The 25,796-nt window shown below is 44.3% G+C and overlaps 1 protein-coding gene across 9 annotated transcripts in view; it reads left to right on the top strand.

The window, feature by feature from the left end:
- Positions 1 to 25,796, top strand: part of PLEKHA6 (pleckstrin homology domain containing A6) — a 199,003-nt gene that overhangs the window by 137,164 nt on the left and 36,043 nt on the right. For 6 of the 9 annotated variants that reach the window (XM_088458156.1, XM_088458157.1, XM_088458160.1 and 3 more), the window contains exons 2-9: positions 180 to 251; positions 335 to 443; positions 3,604 to 3,708; positions 5,586 to 5,658; positions 6,291 to 6,391; positions 7,904 to 8,079; positions 15,575 to 15,991; positions 16,971 to 17,469. In XM_088458156.1, coding sequence (XP_088314282.1) covers positions 342 to 443; positions 3,604 to 3,708; positions 5,586 to 5,658; positions 6,291 to 6,391; positions 7,904 to 8,079; positions 15,575 to 15,991; positions 16,971 to 17,469 — 1,473 coding nt within the window. In that variant the 5' untranslated portion in view covers positions 180 to 251; positions 335 to 341. Of the gene's footprint in view, positions 1 to 179; positions 252 to 334; positions 444 to 3,603; positions 3,709 to 5,585; positions 5,659 to 6,290; positions 6,392 to 6,986; positions 7,313 to 7,903; positions 8,080 to 15,574; positions 15,992 to 16,970; positions 17,470 to 25,796 lie in introns of those variants that run through there. The other 3 variants (XM_088458163.1, XM_088458159.1, XM_088458162.1) reach the window with 2 other exon arrangements.

The raw sequence follows: 25,796 nt of genomic DNA, 5'->3' as shown, positions 1-25,796 counted from the left end.
GTCGACAGTCCACATATTAATCACACTGATACTTGATGAAATGATCTTTGTGAATTATCATGTTAACTATATATATAGTTGCACACATACAGTTGGTGCTTCCAGTATAAATGTTCTATATATTACCCCTTTTTATGTTCAGGTATAGCTTATCTTGACAAATATGTTTGTTCTTCTAGCCACAATGAGCATCTTACCACCCTTTTGGACCCAGTGACTGGACTAATCCCAAGGGAAAGTGGACTACCGGGGTAAGTGTGAGAGTCCATTCTCTAGAGTACTATAGAATTGCAGCAATCTTGTCTTTTACTGTGAACTAACCTATCTTGCCCAGGTCTGAGATGAACGCAGAGGCAGGTGGGATGCGCTCCACTAATCTAGCCAACGAAAACTCCACGTTCACCATGGTATCTGATGCCTTTCCGGATGTCCCCAACATAAGGGTGAGCTTTGCTTCTGTAGAGAATACATAGCTCCATCCTTATATCAGTAGATATATTTTGAGATAGTACAGTACTTGTTTTCTGTTAAACAAGCTTTAATTATCATCTAAATTCAGAAAGGCTGCTTTTAAAATTGTTACTGCAGTAGTCTTTGCACTTTAAGATGATATAGGTTATTGTTGTATCTGCAATCGAGGCTGTACATTAAAATATATTGTATAGTACAAAAAATTGGGCGCTTATTCTGGGACAAATTTGTGTTGGTGATAAGTATGAGTATAAAATTAATTTTAATATGTTCTTGGTCTTAAGCTTGTTAAAAACAACATGTTTTAAATTACATAATCGGTCAAATATTTCAGAACACCCCCATATTTCCACTTTTTATTGAAATTTATGCAAGTCTAGTGAAATAATACTAAGGTAAATGGTAAAATGTGAGATGTTACAAAAAAAAATGTGTTGGGGTTAGCAGAAACTGAAAATTAAATTTCAGAATTATTAAAAAATAGACCTTTTTCAGGGAACAAGTAATGGGTTAAGAACTTACAGCTGTTCTGCAGCGCTGAAAAAGAGGATTGCCAGGGCCATGAAGCACCGCCAGTGGACTACTAAAGACTGGACGAATATCATTTGGGCCGATGAATCAAAATGTTAAATCTATCGTTCATCGTGCAGGGATTTTGTACACCGTCGAGTAGACAAAAGGATGGTTCCTTAGTGTGTGTGATTTATTTACTAAGTATCAAGTAAATGGCAATGCTTCCTGACGTGTTTTTGCCCAAAATGTAAAAGGACAATGCTTTTAATAGCAAAACCCCATGTTTTGTTAATAAAAACATTTACCTTTCAAATTTCAGGCTTAAACACGCCCTTAAGCAGTAGCTATTACAAGCTGCCACTTAGTTAATAAACCCCTCTGACACCAACTGTCAATCATGTAGGAGGAAGCGTTATAGTCTGGGGTTCTTTATCTAAACCCCGAGCCAGCGACTTGCACAGAGTGACTGGCACCCTGTAGCAAAAGTGTTACCTTAGCATTTTGCAGTAACTTGCAATACCCTCCACTCTACTCCTAGTTGGTTAAGGGTTCACCCCACAGCAAGTTAGTGACCCAAGACATATCTCCAGGCTATGTCAGAACTACCTTTGAGGAAAGAACAAGATAGCAGGCTTCAAATAATGGAATGGCCTGCAGAGTCTCCAGGCTTAAACACCATCGAGCTGGTTTGGGATGAAGGAGGTTGAAAGCAACGTAACCTACAAGTGCAACACATTTGTTGGAACCTCTACAACAGTTTTGGGAAGAACTTCATGAACAATATCTGATTTCCATTGTAGAAAGCATGCCACCACTGTGTTCTGCGCTTATGTTGCAAAAGCCTACTTTGCTGAATCAAAATGATTACATTTTGTTAAACAAAATTGCTTCATAATTATTTTCAACAATCTCCAATTGTTTAATTATTCTGTGCTTTAATTTCAGAGTACTTGACATTAAACTGTACATTTCTATAAAAACTGTAAAATGGGGCTGTCTAAAACTTTTGACAGGCAGTATCACTACATTTAAATTATAGGATTGTTTATATCCTACTTGTAAAGATGAATGTTTTGCTTTTATATATATTAAGAATTAAGATTCAATTTAGTCTGACTCTAGAGCTTGCAGGGGTCACTGTGGCTGATTAATTAGTATTCTTGTTATTACTTTACCATTGGATCAAAAAAGATGACAAAACATAATATTGGATGACAAGATTTTCCTATTTAATGATGTGCTATTGAAAGGTTCTTTTAAAGTTAATGCCTCTATCCTTTCCCCAAAGCTACATTGGCAGGTATGTCTCTCTATTTACACTACTAGAACGTCTGCTGTATCTGTTGCCTTCCTGTCCTTTGAATAAAGACAACCATTAGACAGCAAATGTCATCACGAAAGGAGGAGACATATTTTAAAACCGTGACAGGTGCACTTTAATTAACCATACACGTTACTTTGGCTTTGCTTATCATTAGCTTACTATGGGGTACATGTACTAAGGAAATATGGGGAAAAACAAAAATTACAGACAAAATCCCTGTACATTTCCCTTCTCACTATGTACTAAAGGGATTACCTGTGTATTCTGCCTGCAAAAGCTAAAGCAGACATGTTTATCAGTGCCGCCATCAGCACCTATAGCAGAGTTAGAAGAGGTAAGAAGGAAAAGCACTACCGTCAGTCTTCTTCTCCAGTGCTGATATCGCACCTTGAATCTCCCGATATCTGCCTCAGCTGAAGTGAAGAGAGGGAATCTGGAAGTCTTCTATGACCTAATGCTCATATGTTAATAAAGATTATACAATAAATAATTTACCATACAGCATTAGCTTCCTGGGTGCATGCAAGGTCATGTCTTCTCATGAGAGCTTGGGTTCTTCTAACACATGTGCCTTCTGATTTAACTGTGCATGTGCAGATGTGAGTAAAGATGTGTATAATTCACCAAAAGGGTGCGTTATCTGCGTACCCATACTTTGTACATACCGTGGAAGACTCTTCCTGCCTCACCATGATCATGGCAAAGCAGGAATGACATTTTCTCAATTGTAAGTGGAGTCTTAGTACATGTACCCTCTAGATATTGTCAACAGCAAACAGAGATGAAGAGTAGAAGTCCACAGCTTTTTATGCTGATTAGTTAAGAATCATAATAATAAATAACTATGTTGTCCTTTTCCAATGGCACATCTTGACATGGAACCTTTAACATTTTTTTTGTACCTTGTAATCCGGGAAGTGAGAGCGGTGTTGAAGTGGCTGCATTGTATGGAGTCAGTTGATAAATACTATTAGTATCAGACACAAGGGGGTATATTTACTAAAGTGCGAGTTTATGGAAGTGGAGATGTTGCCCAAAGCTACAAATCAGATTCTACTTTATCTAGCACCTTCTAGAAGATATTAGCTAGAATTTGGTTGCTATGGGCGTCAGCTCCACTTCTGTAAACCTGTACATTAGTAAATAAACTCTTAGATGTTCTGTGGTGCTCTTTTGTATGCAAAGAAGCAAATGCCAGAGCATATAGGGCAGAGGTACTGGTGCTTTATTTTTCTATGAGATGCTATGTCGAGTCGCCAAGTGGAATTTCACAGCACATCTTTTGTTTCACAAAGCCGTCTCGACCATCCAAGAAAGGAATTGCTTTTGGGAAACGTTCCAATTCCATGAAGAGGAATCCAAATGCTGAGGTCACTAAGATAGGCTGGTTGTACAAACAGGTGAGTGACAAATGAAATAATAACAAAAAAAATAACAGATTATTCGCACGGCATATAGAATTAATTATCCCCAACAGATTCCAACATGGTACACATGCCCAGCTTTCACATTATGGCCATTATTAGCAGATAAACATTCACTCCGTCTTCCTCCTACAATAATATTTGTTTATAACTTTTTCCCCTTAGTACAGTATGTAGTTAATTTCACATTACTCCTGTATGTGGATATTTTTTTTTTTGTAGTAAATTAGTTTTAATTGATTTTCAGAGCTTATATGGGATACAGAAAAAAAGAGAAAGGGGAAGATATATGGGAGGAGTACATTAATATCACATAAACAACATATACATGTCGGCACAGCCTCAGACATTTTCAATACATCTTGGGATGAAAAGAAGCAATAAAGAACAGTGCTAACCTAACCAGGACATAGCCTACTGTGGGTGGCTGGACACAAGCACCCTGATGGCAGAAAGAAAAATGGAGAAACAAATATCTTTCCTTAATTCCTTCATAACATATTCATGCCAGCTATGAGGGAGAAGTAGAGTATGGGCAACTCAATGTCTCCATTTTAAAGTTTTTTTTTTTTTTAGATAGCCATGGAGAGAGATGGCTTCTCTTGTGGCGCTAGAGTAATGAGTCTAACAACAAAAGGCATTACGAATGTGATGTTTTATTTCCCTCCAGAGGGGATTGGTCACTGGACAGCTCTAAAATGTGTTTAGAGTGTACCCCACATGGCCACAGTTACTGTAGTACAATTGGGATTGGGAGGGCTATATTCTGTGCAATCTCTTTTGAATTTGCCAAACATCTCCACATGGCTAATGCATCTTGACTTTTGAAAATGGAAGGAACATATGATTCCAGTCCTCAAACTCTAATCTCAAACCTACGTCTGCTTCCGATTGTAAATGACCAGGAGTTTATCAGGAGTGAGATCAGAGTTATGTGGTGATGAAAGGGGGAAAATGCAAAGGTGGAAGAACGCAATTGGGGAAAGGTGCAAACCCAATGTGTGACCTGGAGGAATTTATAGGACTCTCTGGAGGGTAAGGAAAAGTGTGCCTGTAGTTACGAGAAGCACATAAGCGAGCTGTTACAGAATAAATCTCATAGGGTAAGTACACCACAATGATCCCAATTAAATTAGATTCGGGATGAAGAATGACAAGCAGGAGGCAGGAGAAAGTGTAAAAAACGTCATACTATTTGCCCCCCTCGTTGAACGTGGCAGCTGAAGCCCTGGCTGTGCCTAGGTGTGAAAGTCAGGATTGGTATAGGAACCATTAGAAATGTTTAAAGTAGGGATGTGCATGCTCGGATTTACTCTGATCTCAAAACAGCATTTTATTGGCTATCGCCTATCATGTGTTTTGGATAGCCAATATAATAAATCCGAACTTGCGGTAAAGTGGCGATAAGAACCGAGTAAATCCGAGCCTGCACATCCCTAGTTTAAAGCCATTTTAATTGTTACATTTAGCTTTTTTCCTTTTTGTTTTTAGAACTGTTCATCTTTCTGCTCTGACCTTATGTCTATGGTACATTGTGCTGCCTTCTGTGTGCCCCCATTAGGTCTTTTTTCAAATGTTAGGGTATGTTTATAATCCTTCTGTAAGCGGTCGCTTCTCGGCGGGTTTTATCTAAAAATGTAAAACAGCACTATTATTAAGTGCAAAATACATTGTGCTTTGCATTTAATATTAGTGCGGCTTTAAAGTTTGAGGTTAAACCTGATGAGAAACGGTGGCTTGCAAAAGCTGCCACATTGTAAATATACCCCTTCATCTTCTTTTGTTTCTCTTGGTTTCTCTATATCTCTTTTGTCTTTTCTTTCCCTTTGACTGTCCCCATCTCTTGTCTGCAGGCCAGTTCTGGTGTAAAGCAGTGGAACAAGCGTTGGTTCGTTCTTGTTGATCGTTGCCTCTTCTACTACAAAGGTACATAATAATAAACTATCCCAGCACCAGTCCTATGGGCTATTTTTTCTGTTCAAGTGTAAATTCATCCACTGGCAGAACAGATGGTTTGAGGACCTCTGCTCCTGTCTGTTGATTGGTCCCATTTCCTCTGCGCTCAGACATGGAGCAGGTGGAGTTTGAATAATTTATCAGTGTCCTATTGTTTTATGTGTTCTTGTAAATGTACAAAAGACTCCCACACATTATTCTTACTGGTGAGCGTGAAAGTGCTGGAATTAACTCTTTGCAAAAAAATTGACTTTCATCGAATCATGAAAGCAGCACCATTTTTTGGGAGAATACTACGGCACTGAAAGAGTTTATATCAGGTGTTTAGCCACTAGCTTGTCATGACATATCCCAGCCTCCCACTCTGTTTGTACAGTATATCACTTTCTACTAGCTCCATCCCTTTCCCCTTGTATTGTTTTGAAGCAAGTGAGTTTCTGTCTTCTTATCACCAGTTAGTTCAATGTCTGTTGCTCGATCTGCACCTATTCTGTATGCAGGTTCTGTTTGCACCCTGCTGACTCTGTCTTCACCTAATTCATTGCACTCATTCATTTATCTAGCTCCTTCCTTTCACATTTCTCTTCATTTTCTTAATGCAGATGAAAAAGAGGAGGGGGTTTTGGGAAGCATTCCCCTGCTGAGTTTTCGCATTGCCCCTGTTCAGCCATCGGACAACATCAGTCGTAAACACACCTTTAAGGTTAGTAGAATTCAGGAAGCAGAGTAAGAAACATTTATTTATACAGTTCCGGGAGTAATTACCTGCAGCTATGTACACACTTCTCTGTCACTGCTACATGTGATATTACTACTGTTATTACTCTCTATACAGTGATACAGTTTTCAAACAACTACATGTCGTGCCAGCACGTCTCCAAAAATGATTCATACTGTAAAATATGGGTGACTTTCTCAGGGCAACAAGGACAAATTGATCAGATATCATCCAATACTTATGGTTCTGTGTTAAAGGTTTGTTCTTTCTTAGGACAAACATTTGCTGATGTTGGTGACATGTTTAAAGAAAAAACATTGCTAAACTACACTGCATATACGTGTCATTTATAAGACCGTTATGTGCACAATATAGCTACATGATCTAAGAATACAAATAAGACATGTTCTATGCACAAACGTTATACCCATATCTGTTCTTTTTTTCTTGAAGAACAATATATATATATATATATATATATATATATATTATTTTTTTATTTAAATAATTATATAGTAATTATAATAATTATATAAAGTGTAATAATTATAAGAATTATATATAATGGACAGCTAATTTGATATACAAACTTGCAGTGTTTAAAAAAAAAACAACTTTGCTTAGATTTTAGAGACATTTATTTGGCTATGTGGGATCTTTAAACATGGCGCTATCCTCAGTTCATTTTGCTCTTAAGATATCCATTTTTATTTTCTGTGCCGACGAGTCATATAAATCGTTCAATTCATTTGAGCTACATTTGAGAGGTTCTGCTTTGACTGATATAAGCCCCCCGAGTGTATGCTGCCTCTCTCACCTGTTCTGTCTTCCCTCCTGTGCTGGTGAGAGGATCCCATGGAACGTACCCCTGCCAAGAGCCTGCCCCCTGCAGAGTCGCTGTGCTAGGTAGTAAGTCCTGCTGTACCTGCTGCATGCCCACATTACCCACCCACTGCCTGGCACAGGCCAAGCCTGCATGCTGCACGAACATTGGTTATGACACACAAATACATGCATGCTACCAGTAAGAATGTGCTCTTTGCTTGAGGATGGCTAGTGACTTAAGTTGCCATTACATTGAAGAATGTGACTTTCTGCATAGTGCACTGGGAATTCATGCATGGGGAACTACATTCAGGTAACCACTGGCATAAATAAGTATTTGGTGAATGTTTAACAGAACAAGTAACAAAATGCATAAACATCAACTGCTTTTTGACTGTTAAAATATTGTTGTTTTTCCTTCTATACTCCTTGAATTGTAGCACATTTGTGCAATAGGAGATTTACTTTGTCACATGCAGAAACTGTACACCATGGTCACATATGTTGGTATAGTACATTTATTTAGCATACACAAGAACACTTTGTCTGAAAACACACTGGTGGAATCTTTGGGAATCTTTAACTATACCTGTGTTTCTTTGCATGTTAAACTAATATTTTGTATTCATTACATTGCGTTCTGACCCCTGCACACCCCTCTTGTCCCCACAGGTAACAGTGTGCTGGGTGGGGGATGAAACTCTCCATAACGAAGCCCAAATGTCTCGACAGGCAGAGCACGCTGGCATCCGCACTTATTACTTTAGTGCAGACAGCAGAGAAGAGCAGGAGTCTTGGGTGCGAGTAATGGGGGAGGCATCACAAGTACAAAACCCTCCCACTCCTAGGTCAGTTTCCATTTAATTATGTCTCTATCATCCCGTATTGGCTAACACATGAGTGTTGGCTAACACACTTCTTTTTAATTCATTTTAGGGCTAGATGTACAAACCTCTGGCTTTTGCCAGCTGCCGCTTCTCCGTTGGATTGACCTGGAATTGTAAAGTGGCAATAATATTAAGTATAAAACGCATATTTTTGTTGCTTTAAATTTACAGTTCAAATCCACTGAGAAGTGACACACTGCTTTGTATACCTAGTCCTTATACTCTTTTCAGTTATTACAGTTCTATCCTAGGCCTGTTGAGTAAGATTATATAGAGAATGTACTATTTAGTGAGAACAGTATATGGCTGCAAGTTAGCTGACTATCTGGAGGTATGTGGTATTTTCACTTTCAAGCGTACACCTCCATGAAACATTTATGTCAGGACACATAAAACACTGTAAGGGGCTGATGCAGAGTAAGTACTATGCCAGTTAGAGTAGCATATCTTGCATGGATTTGACTTCTGTAGCCTAGAAGAGTGAGAACACAAATATGTGCCCATATAGGTTTGTATGATTCTGCCACTTACACCTAACATAGGCTTAGTACAGTAAGGGAATCTGGGCCTGATTCAGACCCAGTCACGAGCACTGTGCGCTCGCAACCGGGTCGATGGTGGGCGAGTGCGCATGCGCACGATGGAGCTGGCTCCGTCGTGCGCATGTGCGAGACCCGGATAGCGACGGGCAATCCGTCGCTCCGGGTCTCGTACCAAAGGGGGCGTGCTGTCGATGTTGACTGACAGCATGCCCCCTTTGGTGGGCGGGCCGGGGGGTGGCTGCCCAGGCAGAGGTGTTCCCATGAGAATGCCTACCGTCTGGGGGCGGCCGCACTGACATCACAAGTGATGTCAGTGGGAGAGCTTTCGGCTCTGTTTGAGCTGAAAACTCTCTGGGGCTTGCAGGCACGAGACCCTACCACAAGGGTCTCATCGCAAGCCCGATGGTCGCAATGGTCTTGACCATCGCGACCATCATCATGGCCGCTCGCTATAGCTGTGGGTGGTCACCCACAGCTATGCGAGCTGCCAGGAGTTCGTTCTAAAAAAAAAAAAAAGACCGCCCCTGATTCAGAGCAAGCGCTCTGTCAGAGCGTCCGGCTCTGAATCAGGGCCAGAAGACCTGACAGTTTCAGACCCGGGCGCAAGCGCTGTGCGCTCGCAACCGGGTCGATGGGCCAGTGTGCATGCGCACGATGGAGCCGGCTCCGTTGTGCGCATGTGCGAGACCCAGATAGCGACGGGCAATCCGTCGCTCCGGGTCTCGTACCAAAGGGGGCGTGCTGTCGATGTTGAGTGACAGCACGCCCCCTTTGGTGGGCGGGCCGGGGGGGTGGCTGCCCAGACAGGCGTTCCCATGAAAACGCCTACCGTCTGGTGATATCAGTGGGAGAGCTTTCGGCTCTGTTAGAGTAGAAATCTCTCTGAGGCTTTCGGCAACGGGACCTTACCACAATGGTCTCTTCGCAAGCCCGATGGTCGCGATGGTCTTGTCTTCCTGGCCGCTCGCTATAGCTGTGGGTGGTCACCCACAGCTATGCAAGGGGCCAGGAGGCCGTTCTAAAAAAAAAAAAAAAGACCGGCTCTCTGTGCCAGCGCTCAGCGCTTGTGACCGGGTCTGAATCAGGCCCTCTGTGTGCAATTACAAAAAGATGCAGACTTCCAAAAAGATATATGCCTGAAAAAGCCATATTATTTGTAGGAGACCATGGACAGATGCAGATAGCGGATGTTGGTCATGACAGTTGCTGGCATTGGCAAACCACTTATGGTTGGCTGTTTTGAGCGCTGCGCTGACACTGATTGGTGTTTTCTTCATCACATGGGCATGTTTTATGCAGCCTATTATTATAGGTTGTTTGAATTTGTAACTAATTAGCATCCTTTCTGTAGTTTAAGCTTCTTAAAGTATTCCCAAAGAGCACTCATTATGCAGCTCTGCATTTGTGTAAAAATGAATATAAAGCAGGTGGATAAAGCGCTGCACACACAAAGGTCACTACAAAAGTGGTCACATAAAAAAGTATTTAATAAGTATGCTAAAAATATTTACCAGTGTACAATATAAGACAATAACCATCTAAATTGCATATAATCTATTCATAGGTAGCCACATAATATGTAATAGCAGTGATAGAACAAGTAAGTGCAACTTGAATGTTAAACTGAATTCAACAATGTATCACTTGTGTAATGTAGAAAAGATACATAATGTCCAGTACTTATATGCAGCTAAAATTTGTGCATGTAGCAGTGGACGATATTGATTGCACTTAGCTGGATGTACTGATCAGGAAGTGTGTTAACAATTGTCTGTTGTTCATTCACGCGTTTCACCGCAATCAAAGGCTTTCTCAAAAGGCTGATTGCGGTGAAACGCGTTAAGGAACAACAGAAAAGTGTTAACAGACTTCCTGATCAGTACTCAGCAGGACTGCACTTCTGGATCAGCTTTTCATTCGGATTTTCCCATATCCACTGCTACACCGTGGACGTACCACCTACACACTGGTCTAGTGTACCATCAAGCCTTATCTAATCATCTAGCCGCAGCCGAGTTTGATCTCCCAGCGTGGCGCTTCACAACAGAGCTGGTGGACAGACACAGCCGGGAGACGGATAGTCACAGCGGTGACTTGGCCAGCAGGAGCAGCGATCCCACTGCGCTGCCAGACACGGACTTGCTGCAGCTGCATATCTATTCTCACGGTTGGTGATACAGCCCTTTTTTTTCATATATTTTATCATGTGCATTCAGTGATTTATTGGAATATCTCCTTATTGAGGCCATTGGGAAGTATTCTACATCCAGCTAGGTGCAATCAATATCGTCCACTGCTACATGCACAAATTTTAGCTGCATATAAGTACTGACTTGTTTTCTAGTAATTGACTACTGGACATTATGTATCTTTACTACGTGACACAAGTGATACATTGTTGAATTCAGTTTAATATTCAAGTTGCACTTGTTCTATCACTGCTATTACATATTATGCGGCTACCTATGAATAGATTGTATGCAATTTAGATGGTTATTGTCTTATACACTGGTAAATATTTTTAGCATACTTATTAAATACTTTTTTATGTGACCACTTCTGCAGTTTCAGCAACTCACTGCATAAAAACATGCAGACTTTGGGGCATAGATTAAAAATAAAAATAGTAGGCGGCGCCCATGAACACAATTCAAGGAGTGTAATATTAATTTTCCTTTAATATAAGCTCATATACCTGAGATTAAATAAGCATACAAGAGCATAAGTAAAACTCCCGGGAGTGTAAAATTCTATACAAAGTATCTATTAAGATCAAAAATATCTAATCTTGAAATATAGACATAATGAACAAATACAATACATTTTGCTCAAAATAAGTAGTCCCAGCAAATTTGGGGTACCTGAAAATGGGGGCTAGCATATTTTTAAGTTGCTAAAGTGTAGTTTTAGAAATCTTTAAAAATCTACCTTCCGCAAGCACCTACAACCTTAAAAACACCTGGGACATACTTGGGGACCCCCCTGGAGTCTATTTAGCTACTTTTTAAGTTTGTCCCCCAGCTTTGGACTTTTTTGCCCACAAAACTAAAGTACTTTTTTTGGGCGATCTAAATACATTTTTAAACTTTTTTTTTAATGCAGTTTACCTTTGGTGTACTGTGGGTGCAGGGGGGTTCCCGCAGCTTTGCACCCCAAAACCCCAATTCTGCACTTATTTTCGACACCTGTTCATAGGCCCAAATTTATCGCATGTCCCATTGCATTGAGTTTCTGCACCGGCGAAAAGTCTTTGGAATTGAATACAGGGGAACCTTTTCGTATAGCGAAATTACATCACTGACGATACTTTTCAGCAGAAACTGACTTATCGCGGCTAATTGAATACGGCCCTTTATCTTGGCAAGAGGTGCAGTCGTTATGCAGACCAAACACGAGAATGGGGAAGAAATGTGATCTAAGGCCCTCATTCAGAGCCGTACGCTCTGAGCAGAGCGCACGCTCTGAATGAGGGCCGCCCTCCATAATTATGGAGCGTCCTCCTGGACGCTCGTATAGCTGTGGGTCACCACCCACAGCCTATACGAGCGTGCAGTTTGATGGCCGCGATGGTCTTGACCATCGCGACCATCGCCACTGCGAGCCGGAGCCTGCGGTTGAGGTTTTCAACCGCAAGGCCCGGAGTGATTTTGGCTCTATCAGAGCCAAAATCACTCCCACTGACATCACTAGTGATGTCAGTGGGCCGGCTTCTGACGGTAGGCGTTCCCTTGGGAACGCCCACCAAAGGGGGCGTGCTGTCAATCAACATCGACAGCACGCCCCCTTTGATCAGACACAACGAGCGAAGGAAAGTCCTTCGCTCGTCGCGTCTGGCGCATGCGCACGACGGAGCTCCCGCCGTCGTGCGCATGCGCAGTGCACAACATCGACCCACTTGCGAGCGGACAGCCGCTTGCGAGTGGGTCTGAATCCGGCCCTAAGTTAGCTCATGTGCAACAGTCTGCAGAGTTTACAGAGAATGTTGCACAAAATAGAAAGCATCCAGTGAGCTGCAGCTCTGTGGGAGAAAAAGTCATGTTAATGAGAGAGGTCAGAGGAGAATGATCAGACTGGTTGAATCTGACAAGAAGCAGCAATAACTGAAATAATCCATAAATTACGTCCAATCACATTTGGTTTCACTTCTTTTAATGAAAAAGAGGAAACTGAGGCTACAGTGGTCACATACTCACCAACACTAGACATCGGAAGATTGGAAAATGTGAGCTTGTCTGACAGATCTCATTTTGATGCTGCAAATGCAGATGGCAGGTCAGAAGTTGTTGTAAACACCATGAATCCATGGGTATATATATCCTGCCTTGTGTTAGCAGTCCAGCCTGCTGGCGGTGCTCAAATTATGTGGGGAACAGGGCTGCCATCAGTAATGGTGGGGCCTGGGACTGACAAAATAGGCAGGGCCCCAAGGCCTCCTCCGCCCACCAGGTTATTAGACCCAGTCTCTGCCCAGGTTTTTTATTTCCACCCCCCCCCCCCTCCAGGTTATTGGACCCAGTCTCTGCCCAGCTTTTTTTTTTTTCCCCACCCCCTTCCTCTCCCAGGTTATTGGACCCAGTCTCTGCCCAGCTTTTTTTTCCACACACCCCCCCCCCAGGTTATTGGACCCAGTCTCTGCCCAGCTTTTTTTTTTACCACCCCCCCCCCCCCCAGGTTATTGGACCCAGTCTCTGCCCAGCTTTTTTTTTTTTCCACCCCCCCCCCCAGGTTATTGGACCCAGTCTCTGCCCAGCTTTTTTTTTTCCACTCCCCCCCCTCCCCCCCTTGCCCCGCCCCGTTATTAGATCCAGTCTCTGCCTTCCATCCAATCTCTGCCCGCTGTGCACAGCTTTTGATTTCACTTACCTTATTTCCTTCTCTGCCTCTTCCCCAACACTGCAGATGCTGGCTACTCCAGCTCTTCTCGATCTGCGGCTCCTCCTACCACAGGCTCTCCCTCCAGCGGCGCGGTGTAATGACGTCACGCGCGCTGACTTTAATCCAGAAAACTTTATTGACTATAGGGGGCAGGCTGGTGTCTATCATGTAGGTTGGTGGAGGAGCGGCCCAAGCGGGTCCGCTGCCCCCTTCAGTAATGGGACTGGATCGGTGGCCGGTGCCTTTTTCTTCTGTTCATGGGCTACAGGCTGTGCAGTGGCGATAGCGGGCAGGCCCCGGCGGCCCCCCCTCCTTCAGCCAGGGTCCGGGCCCGTAACTCCAGTACCCGCAGTCCACCCTTGACGGCGGCTCTGGTGGGGAATGTTTTCTTGTCACACATTAGTGTGTGGCTTTGGCTCTTTGGTAGTCCTGGGACTTTGTACACAACATCTCAAAATGGTTTAACTAACATAGGTTAAGTGTACCCCAATGGACTCCACAGTTGCCAGATCTCAGTCCAATAGAGCACAATTGGGATGTGGTGCAGTGGGAAATTTGAAGAATAGTGGGCTAATTCTGAGAGCTGCGCAAAGTGGCCGTATTTGCAGAAAGCTGATTTACTACTTTAAGATTCCGTTGAGCTAATACAGGTGTCCATGTGTCTGCTAGCTGAAAGCTGATTTTACGACAACTGTCCCAAATGTCATCAACAGTATAGGCACTTTTACCAGCCAAATGCTAGGAGCAAGAGATCTGTCAGGAATAGGCTCCCTTCCCCCGTATGTACGACATAGAATCGCAGAGGACTACGCGGCTATGACACTCCCATAAGTTAGGGTGGTTCTGTGCGCTCGCACTGCCTCCCATTTTACTCCCTGAAATGCCCAATTTCACGGAAAGACAGCTCCTACATAAAATCTACGGATGCTCTGAATAGAAGAACTCACCGCTTGCATCCTTGCACAGAGATTCGCCCGGCTCAGATTCAGCTGCTAAGTGTGCAGCCGTCAAATCCACTACAATTGCAGGATGCAGTCATGACAACATTGACCATGAAAGACTAAATCGCTAAGTTCCAGCACCGTGTTGATTATAGCCCACAAAGAATTCAGGCTGTTCTGGGGCAAAGTGGAGCCCTACCTTGTGCTAATAAAGTGTACATGATAAAGTGGCCACTAACTGAACATACATTAAACAGTGATACTTTAGGTAATTGGCATGTTAATAGCAGTATATTGGAAAGTAAAATAACAGAAAGTAGTCTACATTACTGAATGAAGACACTTCTCTCTGTCATGGCAGCATCCAGTAAGCAGTGAATGGTGAGCTTTAAATGACTTCCTGTGTAGACAGAGGGCCTGATTCAGAGCCGCTCGTAAGCGGCCGCTCGTTCGCTATGAGCGATGTTCGCACAACTGCGCATGCGTATGGGTCGTAATGCGCATGCGCAAACCAGTCATTGCAGTCGGAAATTGAGCACTCGCAAAACAGCAAGGGGCTGCTTATTTGATTGACAGAATGTACCGTTTGTGGGTGGTAACAGGGGAAGGTGCTTGAAAACGGGGGAGTGGAGATCCGAGCGCAGGCGTGCCTAACGGTAAAAAGGACGTTTAATGGGAGTGCATAATTAGTAAAGGAGCGTAGGAGCGATAAACCTACCGCAAGCACTGCGAGCAGTTCAGACGCCTTTCGATGTACCCGATTAATCAAATAAATACCGGAGATGACGTGTGATGCGAACGGCAAAGGGGCGTCTTTACAAAATAGCGAGCGCATTTTTCGTTCGCTCGCTCGCTCAGACATAGAGTCGTCAAAAAACCGCAATGAGCGAGTGCTCAATTTAAATAGCCGGCCCCTTTTTAGGAACGACAGTCCGCAAATAGCATCCGGCTCTGAATCAGGCCCAGAGTTTCTCTGTAACCAGATATGTTCACGTCTATAAACCTAAAAAAACTAAAATAGTTGTCAAATAACTTGATAATGATAAATAGCCTTTTTACAGCTTGTTTACTTTACACCTGGTTATTTGTGTTTTCTAGATTGGAAAGGCAAGACAGTGAAAATATTCCTCCTGTAAGGGACCGTGATCCAGAGACGCGAAGCCGTGGTGAGGGGGATGGGAGAGGCTCTGAAAAGTTAGAGAGGAGATCAGAGTGCAGAAAGGACACGCTAACCAAACTTAATGGGACTGGGGTTCCTTCTGACAGACTTACTGACCTGGAGCCACCAAGACATCTATCTGAGGGAGAACGCCCTCCACAACCAAATGGTTGGGGTTTTATTTCTTCCCCAGGTCGGCCAGCCAGCACAGCCTTTCCAGAGGGTAATGGGCAGAGAAGGGGAAACCTACCACGTACCCATCCGGAGAAAATGGCACAGAGACAAAACTCCATGTCACAATTGCAGCAATGGGTCAATCTACGTAGGGCAGCAGCTCCTACAGAAGAAATACAAAGGTAAGAAATTGTGGAGAGCGTTTGGTAGAAGTAATCTCCATCAGCAAGTAAATCAATGAATGCATTAGGTCAGAGGATCCCAAACTCTGCCATTACAGTCCATGTTTTAAGGATAGCCAATGTTTGAGCACAAGGAACTTAAGGCCTGATTCAGACCCGCTCGCAAGCGGGTCGATGGTGTGCTAGTGCGCACGCGCGAGCCCTGGAGTGAGCACAAAATGCACTCGCTCCGGTGCTCGCATCCTAGTGCCCATCGACAGCTCGCCCCGTTTGGAAGGCGGGGAGGGGGAGTGGCTGGGCAAACAGAGGCGTTCCTGCATGAATACCTGCCATTTGTGGGCGGCCCTACTGACATCACTCGTGTTTTCAGTAGGTGGACTTCCTGCTCTATTAGAGCAGGAAGTCCACTGGGGCTTGCGGCCACGAGACCCTACCGCAAGGGTCTCGTCGCAAGCCCGATGGTCGCGATGGTCTTAACCATCGCGACCATCACCTGGCCGCTCGCACAAGCTGTGGGTGGTAACCCACAGCTATGCGAGCGGCCTAAAGGCCGCAACTAAAAAAAGAAGCTCCCGCCCTGATTCAGAGCGAGCGCTCGCTTTTTGCGAGCGCCTCTGAATCAGGGCCTTAATTAGTACCTCAGTAAGTTTGATTTAACCACCTGGACTCAAGCACGGACATCCTTAAAACCTGGACTGTAGTGGCGGAGCTTGGGAACCTCTGCATTAGATAGTAAGAAAAGGTTAATTACCTCCACAACTACAGAGATAACTAAAGTTTCAATGTATTAAAAAATAAATAAATACATTTACTGCTACAACTTTGTCCATGAGTACAGAAAGGAGACTAGCTGAGCCTGGAACTCGTGTTCATTCATTATGTGTTCTGTAACTTCTAGTATACAAAGCAGGTTATAATATTGGATTAAATGTTGTCCGTTAATGTTGTCCGTTAATTACAAATTTGTGTTTTCTCACAGCCCCAGCAGATACTTCCCAGGATCACACCGCATGCCTGATTACTATCCTCAGTACCCTTCTCAGTATCCCGATGGTTACCAATATTACACCCCAGCAGGGTCACGACCAGACAGCATTTGTTCTATGCCAGCTTTCGACAGAGGTATACCCCAGTGGGCTTTGGAAGATAAGCGACAGGTCCTTCGCAATGGAGCACCATATCAACCACTAGATTGGAAGGAGCCTGGTGTTTATGGACGTCCTGCAGAATTGTGGGGTCCTCGTCCAGCTTTGTACTACCAGGAGACAGATGCTGCTTGTGGATCTCTCCGCCGCCTCTCCCTGCAGCCTCGTTCGCGCTCAGTACCTCGCTCTCCAAGCCAGGGGACTTACAGCACACGTCCGAGGGTCTACTCCCCCGTGCGTTCTCCAAGTGCACGGTTTGATACTGTGTCTCGGGATGAAAACTTTGGGGAACCAGCTTCTTATACCACGCGACGTTCAGTTAGTTCTCCAAAAGTGAGTGTGTTTGCAGATTGGTACATATTATTGACTGTTGTTTTATACATATATATATATATTTATATATATTCAATGCAATCTTATGTTAACAATGCCGATGATGGTAAATGGTTGGTGATGGTAACTGTTTGTTCACAACCCCTAATCAAGTGAAATCTAAAAACGCATTAATTGGGAGGCTGCAAATGATAAAATATAATGGCATAATACAAGGTTGGTCTAATTTTAAAAGTTTCCTCATTTCATGGTGTACAGATCTCTTCTATATTTTGGATTGTGTCTAAAGCTAAGGCCTGTAGCCACTGCTATCTAAGAGGCGTTAGTCTGTACAGTAGGGATGGCCATCAACCATCGATGATTAGAAGCCATCGATGGTCACCTGACAGTGGACAATGCTTTTACCATCGATGGTGGAGATACAGATAGTTTCCCACCGACTACAGTTTCTCACCGTCGATGGTTTTTTATTTAATTCTTACTGCAGCGCAGAGCAATTAGGCTGTCAGCCAGTAGCCATGTGCCACGCCGCGGCTACCAGCTCCAAGCCCAGCAGCTAACAGTTCAATTCAACATAAATAACAACACATCAGTGTGACAGTCAGTGTGTGCCTGGATTGGTGGCTGACCTGCCTTGCTGACTTGACACTGGCTGAGTTCAGCTGTCAGTTAACAGTCCAGCCCCACCCCCCGGGCAGTGACCCATGAGCAGAAGCAGACACAGCACTGACAGCTGCCAGTACATTCTCACCAGCACATTGCACCAGTCACAAAATCTACAGTGTTTAAATGATATGAAATACTGAGCTCTGGGCCACATGGACTCGAAAATAAAAAATAAACATGGAGCCATGTTCACCATCAGATGGGACGATTCAATGAACAACACGGTGCAGTTACATGCAACATAACAATAACACTACAGATAGTGCAATGTCAGGTCTGCTTCAGCTCTTTCACATACAGTGAGCAGAGTGAGTGGCCGCCGTGCCAACCACCGCGCATGCGCTAAGGAAACCTGCAGGTAAGGTCCTTCTGAGTCCTGACTCCAGTCCTCCACTGCAGCACTCCTCAGACTCCGCATAAGCAGCCCCTGGCGCTGCTGCCACGCATGCACAGAGGAAAGTTTGCCCAATGATACTGGTTCTGGCATCAGCGCGGGCTAAGTCTCTTCTGCTCATGTACAAACCTTCCATGGCAGGAACCATAGATGTTATGCCATTGCATAGTTTCATACCATCAATGGTTCCCTCCATGTTTTCCATCAATGGAGGACACACCAATGGCCACCCCTACTGCACTGAGGGCCTGATTCAGAGATGTACGCTACTGCGGTATTTACGCAGATGAATGATTATCAGTCGGTTACACATGTGTCACAGTTACACTGCACACACATTAAGGTACCTTTGCTATGCCGCTCACAGAGATGATTTATTTGCAAAGTGACTGATGGGCAATTTAGGGGAGGTAACAGAGTGGCGGCAAAAAATGCAGGTGTGTCCTGACTGTTTTTGGGCGTGCCGTAGCCTTTGTCTGCGATCTCGTACTCCGATTAAGTGGTTCCGATGTATCAGTTTAGGTGGCCATTTTGCATGACCATAGGGCTCCTCTCAATACATTTCCAAAACAGCTATAGCATTAGCATAGCTTGTTGGAAATGCGAATACATTAGCATACAACTCTAACTCAGGCCCTGAGACTGAAAATGTGCTGCTTATACAATCAGTGGCCACTTTATTTTTCCTGCACAACTGCTCATTAATGCAAATATAGTCAGCCAATCATGTAGCAGTAAATCGCACCGATACAGACATGGGCAAGAGGTTCATTTGTTTTTCAGACCAGACATTAGACGGGGAAGAAATGTGATTTAATTGACTTTGGCCTTGGAATGATATTTAGTGCCAGACCGGGTGGTTTGAGTATTTCAGAAATGCTTCTTCTGGGATTTTTACACACAACAGATTCTGGAGTTTACAGTCAATGCTGTGCAAAACAAAAACACATCCAGTGGCAGTACTGTGGGCAAAAATGTCTTCTTAATGTGAGGAGAAATGACTAGTCCAAGCTGAAAGAAATGCACCAGGAAGTCAAATAGCCATGTGTTATTGTATGCAGACTAGCATTTCTATACACACAGCACTTGAAAACATTGTCTGGTATGACAGATCTCAATTTCTCAATTGTTGTAACAACATAAGTTTGTGGGTCCTGCCTTGTGTCAATGGTTCATGCTATCTTTGGTGTAAGGTCTCTATATCTACTTAGTTCACGTTAGGCGCCTTAATCCTAATTGAGCATTATTTAAATGCCACAGTCTTCTGAGTATTATTATTGACGATGTTCATCTCTTGTTACTGTAACAGTCTACTCTCTTCTTTTACTGGCTACTTCCAGCAGGATATTGCACCATGGGCATTGCATTTTGGATACAATGCATCCCACCAATGACCGCATGCATACTGACGTTTAGTAACATTGTGTGCATGAAGATTTTAGAAAAGGACTTCTCTAATAATAAGAGCTGTCCTTTGTGGTGTGGGGACTTCAGGCTTTATGACCTGGGAGTCTCTCTGCGCATGCACAAGCTTCGGGGTACAATGGGAGGGATTCTATTGGATCCTGCTTGGAGAAAACTCAGAAAAGAAGCCCATAGGCTATAGATGGCATTGCCTAACAGTTCCAAGCTCCAGAAAACTTCTCTTTTTGACTGCATTTTTCAACATAGTGCATCCCGCCCCATGTCACAAAGCACACGTCATCTCAAGCTGGTTCCAAAACATGACATGTTCTCCAGTGACTTCCATAGTTACCAGTTCTCAATCCAATTAAGCACTTGTGCAATGTGGAGGGATAGGAGATGCAGCATGAATGTGCAACCGACACAATCCATGCTACAAATATTTCAGGCTGTTCTGGGGGCAAAGGGCGTATCCTAACCCAAACCCCTAACACAACCCGAACCCTAATAACCTAACCTAAAAGGGCAGACTAGATGGGCTAAGTGGATCTTATCTGCCATCAAATTATATGTATCAAGTATTTAATAAAGTGACCATTGAGTGTACAATGCTAAGAATGCCAGATGGAGTTTCATTAAACATAAAGAGGAGGAGAAAAAGGTCTCAGAATTTTCATATCTGCACTCCATTATTGCTTTTCTGGTCAGGTCACTTTTATTATTATAGGCTGCCCATGAAAAAAACATTAAATACACACTATAGGGGATTTAAAAAAGACAAAATCTGGAACCTGCAATGCTTGTTTATGTTGGAGAGCCATACCTACTTAGCACTCTTTGTAAACTCTGCTGTCAAATCAGTGTATACCTAGAATTGTGGGTAAACCCAGGCAGGGCCGTAACTAGACTTTTTGGTGCCCTGTGCCAGAGAGTGCATTGGCGCCCCCCCCCCCTTCTTTAAATAGGGACATAAGATAGTGCACCCAGGGCTGCCATCAGAAATTATGGGGCCCGGGACTGACAAAAATATTTTGCCCCATATGCAGGGCCCCCTAACGTAGTGCCCGTTATGCAAGCCCCCCCAAAGTAGTGCCCCTTATCATTATGCAAGGCCCCCAACCCAGTACTTACCTCACCACGCTCCCGCTGCCGCACCGCCGCTGCCTCAGGCTACAGTAAGCGCAATGACGAGACCATAGCTGCCTGGAACGCTGCATGGCACCCATCCCTTGACATCTCCCCTGCACAGTGCCCAGTACACACAGCACAGGCCCGGCTGAAAGTAGGTGTCGGAAGGTGTCAATAGCCATGTGCCCAATTCTACAGCCACCTACCTAGCTGAGACAGGGTAGGGAGTACATGCTACCTGGTGTGCAGACTAGAGAGTGTGTGTAGTGTGGCCCAGTGAGAGAGAGAGGGGACAACATCATGCCTGCTGCTGCTGTTACATGTATAACTCTGCAAACGGCAGCTCTATGAGCTGAACTTTCAGCAGGCATCCCCCTCCCCCAGGATCCTGGGAAAAGCCCCCAGAACTTGGCGCCTGGCTTGTACAGGAGCTAACGGCCCCTAACCCAGTTCTAGCTCGGCTGGGAGCTGGCTGCTTAAAGAAATAACATTCTGGATACTGCAACCCCCTCCTCTCACCTCCAATCTCCGTTCACAGCACAGCGGCAGCCTCATCATGCATGGGTTTCCTGGGGGTGTGCAAAGCTAAGGGAGGACTGGGACCTTAACCTGTTCAGTGCTGGTCAGGAGTGCTGAACTATGATCGAGGAGTCCTACGACAGACTCTGCTGCTAGGGGGGGCGATCGTCCTAATCCCCCCCCCCCCGGATCCGCCACTGCGCTGCCTCTGAGATGCCGTGCCGACTGGTCTGACGGCACGCATGGCATCGCGCCGTCCTCACATCGCAGGTGACGTCATGACGTCACCCGCGCAGTGCATCACTGGGAACGCTGGCTTCGCGCTTCAAAGGCCACCGTTCACAGTTCACATCACATTTCCAATGAGCAGGAGTACTGTAGGACAGGAGCCCCTTTGTCAGTAGTGGCAGGTGGGTGGTTGGAGTGGGCCGGGCCCCCCTTCTCTGTCAGAGTGCCCTGGCCCGGGACAGTAGTCCCGACAGTCCCCCCCTGATGGCGGCCCTGAGTGCACCTGAAAAAGAGCCATGGCTTCATGGGGAAGGGCCAGGGAAGAGATAGGGGTACTCCTGGGGCAGCCAGGAGATGCTGGGGATAAAAATGAGAATGATAATAAACAGGAAAATTGACAGGCCCAAACAGTGCCCCCTGCCATGGCACAGGTCGCAATACCCTAGTTACGGCCCTGAACCCAGGGGTAAAGTGGGCCGGAACAGGGCTGAACTGCGTTCCGTCAGTTCTATTTGGAGACAGAACCAGTTCCGCCTCCTCCAGCCCACCTTGCCTGGCCAGTCAGCACCAGGGAGGCTTCATTTGCCGGGGCGCCCGGTGAGATATTGTTACCAGCGGGTGCCTGGCTCCTTCCTCACAGCGGCAGGCTGGAGTTCACTCCTGAGATGCGGCTTCAGGCTCTCGCAGTGGGCACTATGGGAGAGACGTCATGACGTCTCTCCCGTAGTTCCGAGGAGCAGCCAGTCGGATGGCAGCGGATGCAGGAGCGGGGCTTAAGGTAATTATTGTGGGGTTTTTTGTGTAAGGGGCACCACTAATGGGGGCACTACTAATGGGGGCATTGCCACTGGGGGCACTACTACTGGGGGCATTACTACTGGGGGCACTAATATAAGGGGCACTACTTCAGGGGGCACTATTACAGGGGGTATTATTACTGGGGCATTACTAGTGGGGGCACTACTACAGTGGGTATTACTACTGGGTGCATTACTACTGGGGGCACTACTGATAGGGGTATTACCACTAGGGTCATTACTACTGGGGGCACTGCTAATGGGGGAATTGCATAGGAGGCACTGCATAAGGGGCACCTCTCCTAGGTGCACTGCATAAGCAGAACCACTACTGTGGGCTCTACATAAGGGGCACTACTGCTGTGGGCATTATGTGTAAAGGGCTCTACTGCTGTGGGCATTGTATAAGGGGCACTACTACAGTGGGCATTGTATTAGGAGCACTACTACTATGGGCATTATGTACAAGGGGCACTAATGTGGGCATTGTGAAAAGGGGCACTACTGTGTGTCATAAAATTTATAAGGGACACTACTATGTGGTGTAATGTGAATCAGGGGCACCATGTGCGGTGTAATGTGAATAAGATTGTGCTACTGTGTGGCGTAATTTGAATTGGGTATACTATTGTATCACAACGCCCCTTTCAGAGACCACACCCATTTTTTGAGACCACACCCCCTCTTTGAGGCACACGCTCTTTATTAAATAAGCTCCGGAATTGCCCGCCCAGTTGAACTGTCAATAACTGCCGGGTCCCTGCAGAATGTGTATGGGTGATTGGCAGGTCGCCCGTACATACCAGCAGATGACCGATATATCTTTCAATTATATCGTCTATCGCCATCTGCTGTGCTGCAGAGCAGATCAGCAATATCCACTGTTCATACCTGGTGATGAACTATAGATATATTGCCCATTCAATGGAACGGGCAATATATCTATCTTGTGTACCCAGCTTTACAACTCACTTTTGTATTATTGAATGTTTACAATTTAAAGATTAAATTTCCTGTTTATGGCTGAGATAGGGATTAGGTGCTGAGAAAACTGTAACTGCACCCTCTCTACCACTTCATCTTTTGAGATGAATAATTTTGTCCTGCAGAACTAAATGTAATGTTTCCTCATGGGTGCAAAAGTTTGTGCACTCATGCCTCTAATACTTTCTTCCCCATCCTCCCATCAGCCATTCAGTGCAAACTGTGTGCTTCCTTGTAATACTGTAATTACTGCAATTATCTGTAAAAAATATTCTTGTTCCATCAGAAACATATTTGCCTTGTACAAGGTTGTACAGGTCCTTGCTAGTCCATGATTTAGGGCAGCTTATTTTATGCATAATGAATGTGGTGCAAGGAAATGAGCTTGTTCGTATTCCAGACATGTAACAGGCGGGGGCATATGTTGGTCTCTTCTCAGGAATAATTAAGTTTTCTGCCCAAATCCACCCATAACTGTCTGTATGTGAATTTGATGATTTAAATAGAGTGAATCGTCCATTGAATGGACAGTTAAGGAATTCTCATATTTAAGGGGATGGTGTATGTAGAAGATACAACATAAAAACTATTTTGAGACATGAGCATATACATTTCCGGGTGTATATTTCTGGGGTTACATTACATAGCCCCTCAGAAATTAAAACAAATTGAAAACGACTTTAAAAAGTAAAACATCACAATATATTACAGTCAGGTGCATAAATATTGGGACATTGACAGAATTTTCATATTTTGGCCTCTATTCACCACCACAATGGCTTTGAAATGAAACAAACAAGATGTGCTTTAACTGCAGACTTTCAGATTTAAATTGAGGGTAATTACATCCAAATCCGGTGAACGGTGTAGGAATTACAACGGTTTCTATATGTGCCTCCCACTTTTTAAGGGGCCAAAAGGTAATGGGACAAGCTAAACAATCCTAAATCTAAATTTCACTTTTTAATACTTTGTTGCAAATCCTTTGCAGGCAGTTACAGCCTGAAGTCTGGAACGCATAGATATCACCAGATGCTCTGTTTCATCCCTGGTGATGCTCTGCCAGGCCTCTGCTGCAAATGTTTTCAGTTCCTGCTTGTTCTTGGGGGCATTTTCCCTTCAGTTTTGTCTTCATCAAGTGAAATGCATGCTCAATCGGATTCAGGTCAGGGGATTGACTTGGCCATTGCATAACATTCCACTTTTTAGCCTTAAAAAACTCTTTGGTTGCTTTTGCAGTATGTATCGGGTCATTGTCCATCTGCACTGTGAAGCGCCGTCCAATGAGTTCTGAAGCATTTGACTGAATATAAGCATATAATATTGCCCGAAACACTTCAGAATTCATTCTGCTGCTTTTGTCAGCAGTCACATCATCAATAAATACAAGGGAACCAGTTCCATTGGCAGGCATACATGCCCACGCCATGACACTACCACCACAATGCTTCACTGATGAGGTGGTATGTTTTGGATCATGAGCAGTTCCTTTCCTTCTCCATACTCTTCTCTTCCCATCACTCTGGTACAAGTTGATCTTTGTCTCATCTGTCCATAGGATGTTGTTCCAGAACTGTAATGGCTTTTTTAGATGTTGTTTGGCAAACTCTAATCTGGTCTTCCTGTTTTTGTGGCTCACCAATGGTTTACATCTTGTGGTGAACCCTCTATATTCACTCTTGTGAAGTCTTCTCTTGATTGTTGACTTTGACACATATACAGCTACCTCCTGGAGAGTGTTCTTGATTTGGCCAACTGTTGTGAAGGGGTTTTTCTTCACCAGGGAAATAATTCGTCTGTCATCCACCACAGTTGTTTTCCGTGGTCTTCCGGGTCTTTTGGTGTTGCTGAGCTCTCCGGTGCGTTCTTTCTTTTTAAGAATGTTCCAAACAGTTGGTTTGGCCACACCTAATGTTTTTGCTATCTCTCTGATGGGTTTGTTTTGAATCTTCAGCCTAATGATGGCTTGCTTCACTGATAGTGACAGCTCTTTGATTATCATATTGAGAGTCTACAACAACTGATTCCAAATGCAAATGTCACACCTAGAATCAACTCCAGACCTTTTACCTGCTTAATTGATAATGAAATAATGAGGGAATAGCCCACACCTGTCCATGAAATAGCTTTTGAGTTGATAGTCCCATTACTTTTGGCCTCTTAAAAAGTGGGAGGTACATATAGAAACCGTTGTAATTCCTACACCG

This window comes from Taudactylus pleione, unplaced genomic scaffold (genome assembly GCF_031769625.1).
Source record: "Taudactylus pleione unplaced genomic scaffold, aTauple2 ptg000814l, whole genome shotgun sequence".
In the NCBI taxonomy this organism is placed as follows: Eukaryota; Metazoa; Chordata; class Amphibia; order Anura; family Myobatrachidae; genus Taudactylus; species Taudactylus pleione.
Note: the sequence above shows the minus strand (reverse complement) of the source record. Positions and strands in the feature narration are given on the sequence as shown.